This window comes from Poromitra crassiceps, assembly GCF_964638095.1.
Source record: "Poromitra crassiceps genome assembly, chromosome: 21".
NCBI lineage: Eukaryota > Metazoa > Chordata > Actinopteri > Beryciformes > Melamphaidae > Poromitra > Poromitra crassiceps.
In genome coordinates, this window is record NC_139638.1 from 23,610,364 (window position 1) to 23,624,055 (window position 13,692).

The 13,692-nt window shown below is 47.9% G+C and overlaps 1 protein-coding gene across 1 annotated transcript in view; it reads left to right on the forward strand.

The window, feature by feature from the left end:
• Positions 1-13,692, forward strand: part of brinp1 (bone morphogenetic protein/retinoic acid inducible neural-specific 1) — a gene marked incomplete at both ends in the record, with an annotated part of 168,441 nt that overhangs the window by 103,630 nt on the left and 51,119 nt on the right. The window contains one exon of the mRNA XM_083657441.1: positions 686-791. Within this exon, the coding sequence (XP_083513567.1) occupies positions 686-791 (106 nt within the window). The remainder of the gene's footprint in view (positions 1-685; positions 792-13,692) is intronic.

A 13,692-nucleotide genomic window follows, 5' to 3' on the forward strand; every position in this document is an offset into this window, starting at 1 on the left:
TACATCCCAGTTATGCATCCATGCGATGTTTTTTTCTTTATTAGTCTTGGCAGAGAATTACGGATGTGGAAAAATGGCTCAAATTTTAAAAGAGAAATCACGCCCCCTTGACGCAAGCGGGGGACAACATGGGTGGCAATATAAACGATGTCGCTTGTAAAAGGCTAGTTTAGAAATGCTACTTTACAGTAAGCCTTCAGTCAAGCTTTGAGTCAATTACACATCACAATTAGGCTGGTTGGTAACAACTGATCTTATTATAGGATCTTGTCTCGATGCATCTCTGCCGTTGTACAACCTTCCTTTGTCTCTGCGCCACCTAGAGGACATCCATTATCCATTGACAGCACTATGGGATGTATTATTTGACATCTTATTGGCAGATCCCTTACTAATACTATTGCTAACTTTGTCTATTATCTATTGATGTATTGTGCATATAGATCGGTGTAATACAGGAGTACTCGAAGGTAGAGCAGAGAGGGAAATACTGCAGAATACACAATGAAGGCACTCTCTCTCTCTCTCTCTCTCTCTCTCTCTCTCTCTCTCTCTCTCTCTCTCAAACACACACACGCATACTCGCGCGCACACACACACACACACACACACACACACACACAACAAGTGTATACCTGCTCCCTCCCCAAATGTTTCTCTCATTTGTACCCTAATTGTCTTGCAGGTGACAGAGACACGCACGGGGCCACTGGGGTGCAGCAGCTACGACAATCTGGACTCCGTCAGCTCCGTCCTTCTGCAGAGCCCTGAGAGCAAGCTTCATCTCCAAGGTAAACACATCCAGCATACTCCCCAAAGTCTAGTACCACAGGGCCACACTATACAACCGCCCTGAGAGCAAGCTTCATCTGCAAGGTAAACACATCCAGCATACCCCCAAAGTCTAGTACCACAGGGCCACACTATACAACCGCCCTGAGAGCAGGCTTCATCTGCAAGGTAAACACATCCAGCATACCCCCAAAGTCTAGTACCACAGGGCCACACTATACAACAGCCCTGAGAGCAAGCTTCATCTCCAAGGTAAACACATCCAACATACCCCCCAAAGTCTAGTAGCACAGGGCCACACTATACAACCGCCCTGAGAGCAGGCTTCATCTGCAAGGTAAACACATCCAGCATACCCCCCAAAGTCTAGTAGCACAGGGCCACACTATACAACCGCCCTGAGAGCAAGCTTCATCTGCAAGGTAAACACATCCAGCATACCCCCCAAAGTCTAGTAGCACAGGGCCACACTATACAACCGCCCTGAGAGCAAGCTTCATCTGCAAGGTAAACACATCCAGCATACCCCCCAAAGTCTAGTACCACAGGGCCACACTATACAACAGCCCTGAGAGCAAGCTTCATCTCCAAGGTAAACACATCCAACATACCCCCCAAAGTCTAGTAGCACAGGGCCACACTATACAACCGCCCTGAGAGCAGGCTTCATCTGCAAGGTAAACACATCCAGCATACCCCCCAAAGTCTAGTAGCACAGGGCCACACTATACAACCGCCCTGAGAGCAAGCTTCATCTGCAAGGTAAACACATCCAGCATACCCCCCAAAGTCTAGTAGCACAGGGCCACACTATACAACCGCCCTGAGAGCAGGCTTCATCTGCAAGGTAAACACATCCAGCATACCCCCCAAAGTCTAGTAGCACAGGGCCACACTATACAACCGCCCTGAGAGCAGGCTTCATCTGCAAGGTAAACACATCCAGCATACCCCCCAAAGTCTAGTAGCACAGGGCCACACTATACAACCGCCCTGAGAGCAGGCTTCATCTGCAAGGTAAACACATCCAGCATACCCCCCAAAGTCTAGTACCACAGGGCCACACTATACAACCGCCCTGAGAGCAGGCTTCATCTGCAAGGTAAACACATCCAGCATACCCCCCAAAGTCTAGTAGCACAGGGCCACACTATACAACCGCCCTGAGAGCAAGCTTCATCTGCAAGGTAAACACATCCAGCATACCCCCCAAAGTCTAGTAGCACAGGGCCACACTATACAACCGCCCTGAGAGCAAGCTTCATCTGCAAGGTAAACACATCCAGCATACCCCCCAAAGTCTAGTACCACAGGGCCACACTATACAACCGCCCTGAGAGCAGGCTTCATCTGCAAGGTAAACACATCCAGCATACCCCCCAAAGTCTAGTACCACAGGGCCACACTATACAACCGCCCTGAGAGCAAGCTTCATCTGCAAGGTAAACACATCCAGCATACCCCCCAAAGTCTAGTACCACAGGGCCACACTATACAACCGCCCTGAGAGCAAGCTTCATCTGCAAGGTAAACACATCCAGCATACCCCCCAAAGTCTAGTACCACACGGCCACTATACAACAGGACTGTGGCACTCTGGCAGGTCAACACCAGTGTGGAACACTCTATTTTCCCAGTCCAGCCCCAGTCCATTCACAAAATGAAAAGAAGTACTCGTACATCAATGCTCTTAGGGGACTATGATATGATTCACTGTGCTCTTATTACTGTGCTCTATTTCGAGCTACATCAGGCTCTCAACAAAGGCTGTTGGCTTTAATCACAGGCCTGAATGCAGAACAATAGCATCAACTGTGCAGCGGTTGATTATGATGTACTCAACATGTACTGTATAAGACTATTAATACAGACTGCATTCTATAACAACAACAACAACAACAACAACAACATTAATAATAATACATGTTATTGATATACAGTAAAATACAACAAAATCTCAAGGTGCTTCACGAGTAAAACAATTATATTACAACCTAAAAAAAAATCAATTTACCACACAAAAAAAACATAGGCATAAACCAAAAATAAGGGTTAAAATAAGATGAATGAAATTAGGGACAACAATTTAGAGACCCATATCTACAGCCTGATGAAGACCAGTGAGTTTGTTTTGTACATAGTTTGTAACTGTCTCAGTTACACATGTACTCTACTTCGTCATTAAACTTGCTACAAGTATCCAAGAAGCTCCTTTTTTCTTCATTGTGAGAGCCATATCTATAAAGTTATTATAGTGCTTGACATTTTTGGAGCTGAAGTTTGGGAACAAGAGATATTTTCTCCTAAGTCCAAACAGAATGGTTATCTCAACAATGTACTCAGGAATTTACTGCGTCTTGCGCCATTTCACTCCTGGATTATAATTACGTGGATGAAAATAGCGAGATCTACTCATTAGTGGCTATGTTCTTTTGAGGGGAAAACTGTTCTGTTTTGAAAATAAAAACAGACACAAGTGATAATTATCCTATAGAGACGCAATTGCTTGCACCAACAGTCGCCGCACACGGAGAGGGAACGACGAAAAGCCTGTAAGTGTGGTCAAGTGTCTGAATAGAGTGATCAGTTATTAGATTTATTCACGTTTTTACCTAGAACATCAAAAACAGTTTGAACAATGTTCGACTCTCCCTTCCCACTCGTCCCCGAACGGATCATTATTGCTCCTCTGAATTGAGAGAATTAACCGGCCTGTCAAAAGAAACACTTTCAAGTCCCCCCCACTTGCTAGTTGCTCAAAGGACTCTATAGGTTTTTCAAACTGCTTTATTGTTATGCATCAGATGTATCAGCCCGTGTGCTTTAAAGCCTGATGCTTTTTGTCATCCAATTGATATATGACAAGCCCCATAGAACCATGCTTTATTTTCTGACTTCATAATAACTCGGAGAGAATGCAAAAACTTTTCAGCTTGGCTTATACTTTTTCCAATAAAAGGGCATTTTCAATGCTTATGCTTTCATATTAGACCAAAGAGGGTGGGTTTTTTAAGAGTATTGCTGAAAATGTCAGAATCTTTTCAGAGCCGTTATCATTTCCTACCCCTTAATTAGAGAGATTTGTCGGCGAGCCGATGGCGCGACAGTTACAGTGTAACGTGTTCAACACCCGTAGTGCTCTTCAAAGTGATGGCACTTCACACGGCTTCTGAAGAGCCTCGTGGTCCATAGAGAGCTGTTAGGTGGTCCATAGAGAGCTGTTAGGTGGTCCATAGAGAGCTGTTAGGCCCTATGCAGCCCAACTATGAATATAATGAGTCACAATCATTTCAGTCACCCCACACAGCCTTTATTCATGTCAATAAGTATGTCAGGGGCAGGGCTAGTCAATTACACATTTGATTGGGCCAGGTTTTAAAACCAGGAAATGTAGATGGGCCAGAAATTTTCACCAGCCTATTTATTTATTTATTTGTTTGTTTATCTATCTATCTATCTATCTATCTATCTATCTATCTATCTATCTATCTATCTATCTATCTATCTATCTATCTGGGTGATACATGAGATAACGAGGCGATATGGTCAGCACCAGTGGCTCCTGCGTTACATTACTGGCTTTCCTTGGGAAGCTAAGCAGGTCGGTGCCTAGGATACTCCTTGCATGGGAGACTGGTGCTGGAAGTGGTGTTGGACGACCAGTAGGAGGTGCTCTTCCCCTCTGGTCCGAATGGTCTGATCAATAATCTCCTCAATGCCCACTCACAAGACAGAGTCTCTGCCCTGAGACAGGGACTCCTGTCCTGTGAGTGAGCACCGTTCTTCGGATGAGACGTTAAACCGAGGTCCTCCTGACTCTCTGTGGTCATTAAAGATCCCATCGGCACTCTTCGCAAGAGTAGGGGTGTAACCCCGGTGCCCTGGAGGGTGTAACCCCGGTGCCCTGGGGGGTGTAACCCCGGTGCCCTGGAGGGTGTAACCCCGGTGCCCTGGAGGGTGTAACCCCGGTGCCCTGGCTAAATTCCCAAACAGGCCTTCCTTCAATCATGGCCACCTAATCATCCCTCGTTACTTAATTGGCACATTCAGTCCTCAACTCTCCACTGTGATAGGCTGATGTGTGGTGAGCGTTCGGGCGCAAACTGGCTGCCGTGCATCACCCAGGTGGGTGCTGCTACACATCGGTGGTGGATGAGTTGAGTTCCCTCCCCCAACCCTCCCCTGATATGTGAAGCGCTTTGAGTGTCTTGAAAGGCGCTACATACATCCAATCAATTATTATTATTATTACATATCCATAGATAGGCATTATTATTATTTCCTCTCTGTATGTCAAGAACCGCAACTAGATAACAAGGACACATACAGGTGGACGTGACTTTGATGTGTTTATTATCACTACTCTCAGCATCTAACAACAGCTGCTGACATTTGCTATTTCAAAATTGCATGCAATCAAAAGCTCTCAACATTCATAAAAGAGGGGTGTGTGTGTGTGTGTGTGGTTGTGTGTGTGTGTGTGTGTGTGTGTGTGTGTGTGTGTGTGTGTGTGTGTGTGTGTGTGTGTGTGTGTGTGTGTGTGTGTGTGTGTGCGTGTGCGTGCGTGTGTGTGTCTTACTATGTACAGTACTTGATTCCTAGGCTCGGCCACTGCGCCGCCTCGCCCGCCCTGCAGCTCGCCGAGTTGGCCCTGCAGCTCGCATACACCGCTCGGGCCGCTGCGCGGTCTCGCCCACAGCTTGGCTGCCGCGTGGCCTCGCCTGCCCCTATTGGCACGCGTGGTCGTGGGTCGTGTGTGTTGCTCACAAAATGTTATTGCCCTTAAGTTTACATGCGCGTGGTGGGTCTGTGTGTGTGCCCCCTTAAGTTTACATCAGTGCCTATGACATCATCAGTGATGTCATACGATGATTTTTGCTCTCATGACATCGCATCATGTGCCTATATGCCCATGAATGTGTATGTATTTAATGTATGAATACAACCAGGCGCCGATGTGAACGATGACTTGCGTGACCAAAGTTTTCACTCCACTAGATCACCTTAACTGTCCTTTCGTCGTGAGCCTGTACATCCTCTATATATAAAGGCAATTATAAAAGGTCACTTTGAAGGAATTGTTGTTGTCATTAATCAGATTAAGTCACAATTGCGCGCGCCTCTCCGCTGTGCGCACACGGCTTCCAATAAAACTGATGAAAGCTTTGGAGAGGACGGGGATTAAAAAAAGAAAAGTGACAAAATGCCAAATCTGTGATGAGAAAAATACATAAGAAGACAAAAGAAAGGGCAAGGAAGCGTCAGAGTCGGATGTTCGTGTCAATGTTTTTCTCCCCCGGGACGTGCCACGGGCACGTCAAGTTGGGAATGACCGACTATTTGGAACATCTTGTGTCATACTGGGTTCCAAAACCCAACTTGGCCACAATAGTCCAAATTCTTTCCAGGAAGTAAATTGAGACGGTTGCCTGTCACTCGCACAAAGAGGCCACATCAATTAAACGTTCCTGCCAGATTTATCTCCTTACTGCCCAAAATAACAATAACAACAGCTGGAGCCATTTGTCTTATTCTCTCTCCTGTGTGACTGTGACAACAACACTCCATTAGGGGATTTAGACTATCTCTCCCGGGAGGAGGAGGAGGAGGAGGACGTGGCGGTGTGGGACCGATCGGACTAGTTCATCGAGCACCGAGCAGCTCGGAGCACCAAGTAATGAACGCCCACCGTGTGTCTCGTTTCAAATGCCCATTGACCTTTTAGCAGACAATTAGCCGGAGTGCAAAAGTGCTGGCATTTAAACTGTGGGGAGGAGTCACATCTCGCCCAATGATGTGGAGGCTCCACGGATCACTGACAGTGCTATCTAATAGCCTCAGTGTGCGAGACCAACACTGAAATATACACTCTGGTGATCGCCCAGGACATCGTTTTGGACAAAGAGAGCGAGGCTGATGAAGTCTAGAGGATAAACTCAGATTCACTCCAGTGTGGCTTGTTGCCTCTAAAGTCATCGAAAGGCGCTTTTCAGTGTGCAATAGAATACTTCTCCATTCACTTTCTCTATCCATTTAACCCATTTGAGGGTAACTGGAGTCTATCCCAAGTCCCCACTCTGTGTGTGCGTGTGCGTGTGTGTGTGTGTGTGTGTGTGTGTGTGTGCGTGTGTGTGTGTGTGCGTGTGTTTGTGTGTGTGTGTGCGTGTGCGTGTGCATGTGTGTGTGTGTGCATGTGTGTGGCAATAGTGAGAGATTTCTGGGGAGGGTTCCACCAGAGACCTGTAGCACATGCTTCCTCCGATACATGTGCAGTCACCACCAGCCACTTCTTTTCACCTGACAGCGAGCAGTTTCACCGGCGGCAGGACATAGTGTTGTGGAAGGAGCATGCGATTCCGCCCAGTTCCCCTCACCCCTGAACAGGCGCCCGACTGACCAGAGGAGGCACTATAGTGCAGCGACCAGGACACATACCCTTAAAGAGCGTGGTTAAAAAAAAATCTGAATAGTTTTACATTTTGTGCTCTTGATTAGTACACAAATACCCTAAAAAGCCAAATATATTTTTTTTTACAGGCCCCCAGAAATATTGAGAAAAAGGTGCCATTCTAAATGGGCATTCATGTGACATCACAAGAGGAGAACGTTCTGCTCGGGATAGGGCTCAACACAAGAGGGACTTCCATTTCAGGAACAGTGCCCCCTGCAGTTTACAAAAACAAGTCTAAATGCAGCTGTGTGTGATAAAAAAATAAAAAATAAAAATACCATTGCTATATACCCTTCCACATATTCATGCAATGTAGTTTCCAACCTGCACCATGCTCTTTAATCCGCTTCCCACCCACAGACATGGCCAATTGTGCGGAGCTAACACAGGGGCTCGAACCTGCAACCCTCATGTTATAGGGCAGGGAATCTTCCGCTGCACTACCCGGACGCCCCCGAGTCGGATCATTGTTCAGGAACATTGTGTTTGGTAGAAGGGCCAGGCGAGAGGAAATGAGCCATGTCAAGTTGGCAACAGATTTATTTTTCTTCACTATTATATTTTTCAATCTCAATTGTGTCTTTCTGAAGTCTTTCTCTTGGATACTCTCTTCTCACTACCTTTGTGTATCTATCCAGTAGGCTACTACTCAATTCACTCAGTCTTTGCTGACTGTTGTCTCTCCCATTCTTAGCTGTTCTTCATCTCTACCATAAACCCGTCCTGTTTACAGCTACTGAGAGACAAAGTCAACTGTTCCAGAATGCTACTGAGAACTGAACACCTTTATGTAGTAACTGATGGATAGATGCTCTTTTTGGAGTCATACTGTAGGCCATGTTCACACTAGGAGGCCAAATCTGATTTGTGAACTTTAATGACCTATTAATGATTCTATCCAGATTGGTTTCATGAGTCTGGATGCTCCAAGTCTGATTTGTGTCACTTGTCCCAAACCACATATGGAGGTAGTTTCCAATCTGCTTTCGACCGATGTGACTTCAGTGTGGACGCGCTGATGATCACCCAAATCAGATTTGAGAGTGTCTTTTGCAGGGGGCGGGGACTTGAAGAGCAGAGAGCAGACATGCAAACACTGCCAGAAACATTGTATGTTGGCTCATTGTATCTGGACACACAGATCCGACTTTGAACACTTGCCCAAATCAGATTTGTGGCAGTGTGGACACACTCCCAAATCAGATTTGGGAAACCAACCAAGATAATGATGATTAATGACTTTAGCAGCAAATCAGATTTGCCTGTAATGTGAACATGGCCTTATGGAAGTAGCTTTTTGACATTTGCACGTCAATGGTGAAACGTATTCTTTAGAGATGTTTGATGCTCACCATAGACTGTATGCATCCAGTTCCTGATATTGTTATGCTGCTGCCTCTGTCTCCATGCTTTTAGAAAGGAATGCCAGTGAACTTTTTAAAACCTTAATCCAAACTGGCCATTTTAATTGCTTGTGAATTAAATAAGGGAATTGGTTTATTGGTATTAGTATGCAGCGCCACGTGAGACAGGACATGGATGCAGTAATAGAAAACCCACTCCCATTCCAGTTCTTTTAATTAAACTTTTAATCATGCCTATTTCTTCTCCCTTTGCCTCGGAGCCACTTTATCTACCTTGAGGCATACATCTACATGTAGCTGCAAAACTTTGTTGCAAAAGTTATAATAGAATGGTATTAGAAACCATAATTTGGTTACTCCTTTTTCGATACGAGCGGGCGAGAGGGGGGTGACTGACAGGGGGGGGCGGACTGACAGGTGGAATTAGCCTTAAAATAGTTTGCTGGCCGGCGTGCATCAAACCCAGGTGGGTGTCGGTGGTGGATGAGTTGAGTTCCCTCCCCTGATACTGTAGGTGAAGCGCTTTGAGTGTCTTGAAAGGTGCTATATAAATCCAATCAATTATTATTATTATTATTTGTGACAGCATTTTGATTGAAATGTAATGGATAAGAAACAAGCAAACTACTGTAAAAAAAGAAATATTATAATAAGAATTTAGTCGAGCACATTTCTTCCCTGGACATGTTTGTCGTTCCAAAGTGACATTTCTTTCAAAGGGATATGTTTTGGTCTCTCTCTGGCTGTGTGTGGTGTGCTCTGTGTGAGCCGGCGGGTCTGGGAGTCACAGATAACAGCGTGACGATATAACACTCCTCTGATATTCCCTCTGCTTTCACTTAGATTCAGATTTGAAATGCCGCAGTCGAATCCGACATCAAGGGAGCTACCTATCAAAGTGTTCCCAAATTCACTCTCCTTCTCTACCCCCGGCAGAATTGCTTTGTAAAATATTAGCCAAATCGACCAATAGCTTGTGCTTGAACACCCCCGCCCCCCCCCCCTTCCTCAGAATTTAAGGTAGCACTGATGCTTTTTCCCCATTAAATTAGCGCTGGGTATCCTTTAAAATACAAATATTTACTACCTCATTTGATACCTTCGTCATACTTTGAACATTTTGGTGGCATCTCGGCACGTTGAATTGCCAATAACAACAACCACAAGCAAAACTTAAGCCACACCCACTTCCATTCTACACCCCGCCCACTTTTGATTTAAGCCACACCCCCTCCACATACAGATCATTTAGTTGGCTATAAACAGATACAGATAATGGTATCATCATCCCTACTTTATAGGCTATTTAGATCGATCAAATAATACGTAGCTTTCAGTTGAATGAAAGTTAAAGGTCCACTCCGTAAGATTTGGGAAGAAATAAATGTGCACAAAGTGTTTTTTATTACCAATGAGTGAATGTAACAGTCACAAATTGTTATGCTAACATATCATGTTAGCATAGCAGTATGGAACATTGTTTGACTGCACTAACGGATGAAGTCCCTATTCGTTTGGTCGCCTCCAGCTCACATCAGCCCAAGGGGAAGCAGGCAGCCTGTGCTGTTGTATTAGATAACGTTAGCTTGCTAACGCGGCTAACTACTGTAGATAATCGATTTATCACCCAGAAGCTCCGCTAATAACGTTACCATCTTGTGTGGATAATGTAATAGTCGTAAATATGCCTAGTTACTATGCTTGTGGAACATTGTTTGACTGCAGTGCGTCCAGCTCACATCAGCGCCAGGCATAGACTGTAATAGGCCGTATAGCAGACATGTTAGCTCTGGAGATGATGAGCCATGGGCACACTTTTTTGGGGGGTGGGACCAAACTCACGCCAACTTAGCGTGCCACGCGCCTCCCGCGCCTGTGTCCCTTCTGCAGTCTCCCTTCCGCATGTGCGGCAGGACCAAACAGGTGACCTGGTCCAGGTTTTCCTGTCCTCTTGTGGTCTGGAAGTTGCTCGAGCTAGTCCATGTTGTTGTCGCAGGTTCGGGCTTGATTGTAGCCAATGATAGTAGTATGACAATGTAATAATCTTAATAATATTTCCAAAAGAAATTGGATAAATGAAAGAGATGAGAGCAGTATCGTCAGAGGGAGTATATTATCCAGTTAGACAGTGTGACAGATGGAACCTGTGCGAATCCAAGCCCCCTCAAGGTATGAAGATCAATTTGTGAACAGGAAAGAACTTCTATCCAAGTGCAACTAATGAGTGACCTGGCATGTCCCCACGGCTCCTGGCTCTGAGAAGCTTTTAAGCTGGAAGACACGACACCAGGTCACACTGCTGGCCACAGAGACACCAGGGTACACTGCTGACCACAGTGACACCAGGGTACACTGCTGACCACAGTGACACCAGGGCACACTGCTGACCACAGTGACACCAGGGCACACTGCTGGCCACAGTGACACCAGGGCACACTGCTGGCCACAGAGACACCAGGTCACACTGCTGGACACAGCGACACCAGGGCACACTGCTGGCCACAGAGACACCAGAGCACACTGCTGGTCACAGAGACACCAGGGCACACTGCTGACCACAGTGACACCAGGGCACACTGCTGGTCACAGAGACACCAGAGCACACTGCTGGCCACAGTGACACCAGAGCACACTGCTGGTCACAGTGACACCAGGTCACACTGCTGGCCACAGAGACACCAGGGCACACTGCTGGCCACAGAGACACCAGAGCACACTGCTGGTCACAGTGACACCAGAGCACACTGCTGGCCACAGAGACACCAGGGCACACTGCTGGCCACAGAGACACCAGGGCACACTGCTGGTCACAGTGACACCAGGGCACACTGCTGGCCACAGTGACACCAGAGCACACTGCTGGCCACAGTGACACCAGGGCACACTTCTGGCCACAGTGACACCAGGGCACACTGCTGGCCACAGTGACACCAGGGGACACTGCTGGTCACAGTGACACCAGAGCACACTGCTGGCCACAGTGACACCAGGGCACACTGCTGGCCACAGTGACACCAGAGCACACTGCTGACCACAGTGACACCAGAGCACACTGCTGGCCACAGAGACACCAGAGCACACTGCTGACCACAGTGACACCAGGGCACACTGCTGGTCACAGTGACACCAGGGCACACTGCTGGCCACAGTGACACCAGGGCACACTGCTGGACACAGTGACACCAGGGCACACTGCTGGTCACAGTGACACCAGGGTACACTACTGGCCACAGTGACACCAGAGCACACTGCTGGTCACAGTGACACCAGGGGACACTGCTGGTCACAGTGACACCAGGGTACACTGCTGGTCACAGAGACACCAGAGCACACTGCTGGTCACAGTGACACCAGGGGACACTGCTGGCCACAGAGACACCAGGGCACACTGCTGGCCACAGAGACACCAGAGCACACTGCTGGCCACAGAGACACCAGAGCACACTGCTGGTCACAGTGACACCAGGGGACACTGCTGGCCACAGAGACACCAGGGCACACTGCTGGTCACAGTGACACCAGAGCACACTGCTGGTCACAGTGACACCAGGGGACACTGCTGGCCACAGAGACACCAGGGCACACTGCTGGTCACAGTGACACCAGGGGACACTGCTGGCCACAGAGACACCAGGGGACACTGCTGGCCACAGTGACACCAGAGCACACTGCTGGCCACAGAGACACCAGAGCACACTGCTGGCCACAGAGACACCAGAGCACACTGCTGGTCACAGAGACACCAGAGCACACTGCTGGCCACAGAGACACCAGAGCACACTGCTGGCCACAGAGACACCAGAGCACACTGCTGGCCACAGAGACACCAGGGCACACTGCTGGACACAGCGACACCAGGGCACACTGCTGGACACAGCGACACCAGGGCACACTGCTGGCCACAGCGACACCAGGGCACACTGCTGGACACAGTGACACCAGGGCACACTGCTGGCCACAGCGACACCAGGGCACACTGCTGGCCACAGCGACACCAGGGCACACTGCTGGCCACAGTGACACCAGGGCACACTGCTGGACACAGCGACACCAGGGCACACTGCTGGCCACAGCGACACCAGGGCACACTGCTGGCCACAGAGACACCAGGGCACACTGCTGGCCACAGCGACACCAGGGCACACTGCTGGCCACAGCGACACCAGGGCACACTACTGGCCACAGAGACACCAGGGCACACTACTGGCCACAGAGACACCAGGGCACACTACTGGCCACAGCGACACCAGGGCACACTACTGGCCACAGCGGTTATCCCTGCCACTCCTGGTTAACGACAACGTTTAGCAACCCTGCAAATGCTGCACAGTTATAAAATCATTAAAATAGGCCTTATTACCACACGGGGCAACGTGTGGCTGGGATTGATTTCACCTTGTGAGTCTGTGTGTGTGTCACCATGGCAAAAAAAAAAAATTGTTTAAGTTATCCCGATTTCCCCCCCAAAAATCCCAGTGGCGTCTGACCGCAATTTAAATTATTTTTAATGTGGTTTAGTGGTTTAGTGTGTGTTTCTTTGTTACCGGCCGCAACAGGGTGTCACTGGTATTGTTTTCACCGTGTGTGTGTGTGTGTGTGTGTGTGTGTGTGTGTGTGTGTGTGTGTGTGTGTGTGTGTGTGTGTGTGTGTGTGTGTGTGTGCGTGCGTGCGTGCGTGCGTGCGCGCGCGCGCGTGCGTGCGTGCGTGCGTGCGTGTACGTGTGTGATCATGCCAAAATCTGGTCCTGGAGACACGTATTGTAGCGGGAACTACCACAGAGGCAGTTGTGAGTACTTGCCAGGTTTAAATGGGAATTACATTTATCACTTCATAAGATGTTATTTAAATGTAATTACTCGCTGAAGTAGTCTATAATAATAACTAGGTTGACAAACTAGAGCCTCCATAACTAATGTCTTGTCTTGACATTGTTTGGTTCATTCTTCAGGTTTCCTTCACTGGCTAAACTATTGATTTTGTGCTGCACAAGAATGCATCGTAAGGTGGCATGGTGGCGCAGTGGTAGCGCTGTCGCCTCACAGCAAGAAGGTCCTGGGTTCGATTCCCGGCCTGGGACGCTGTGGG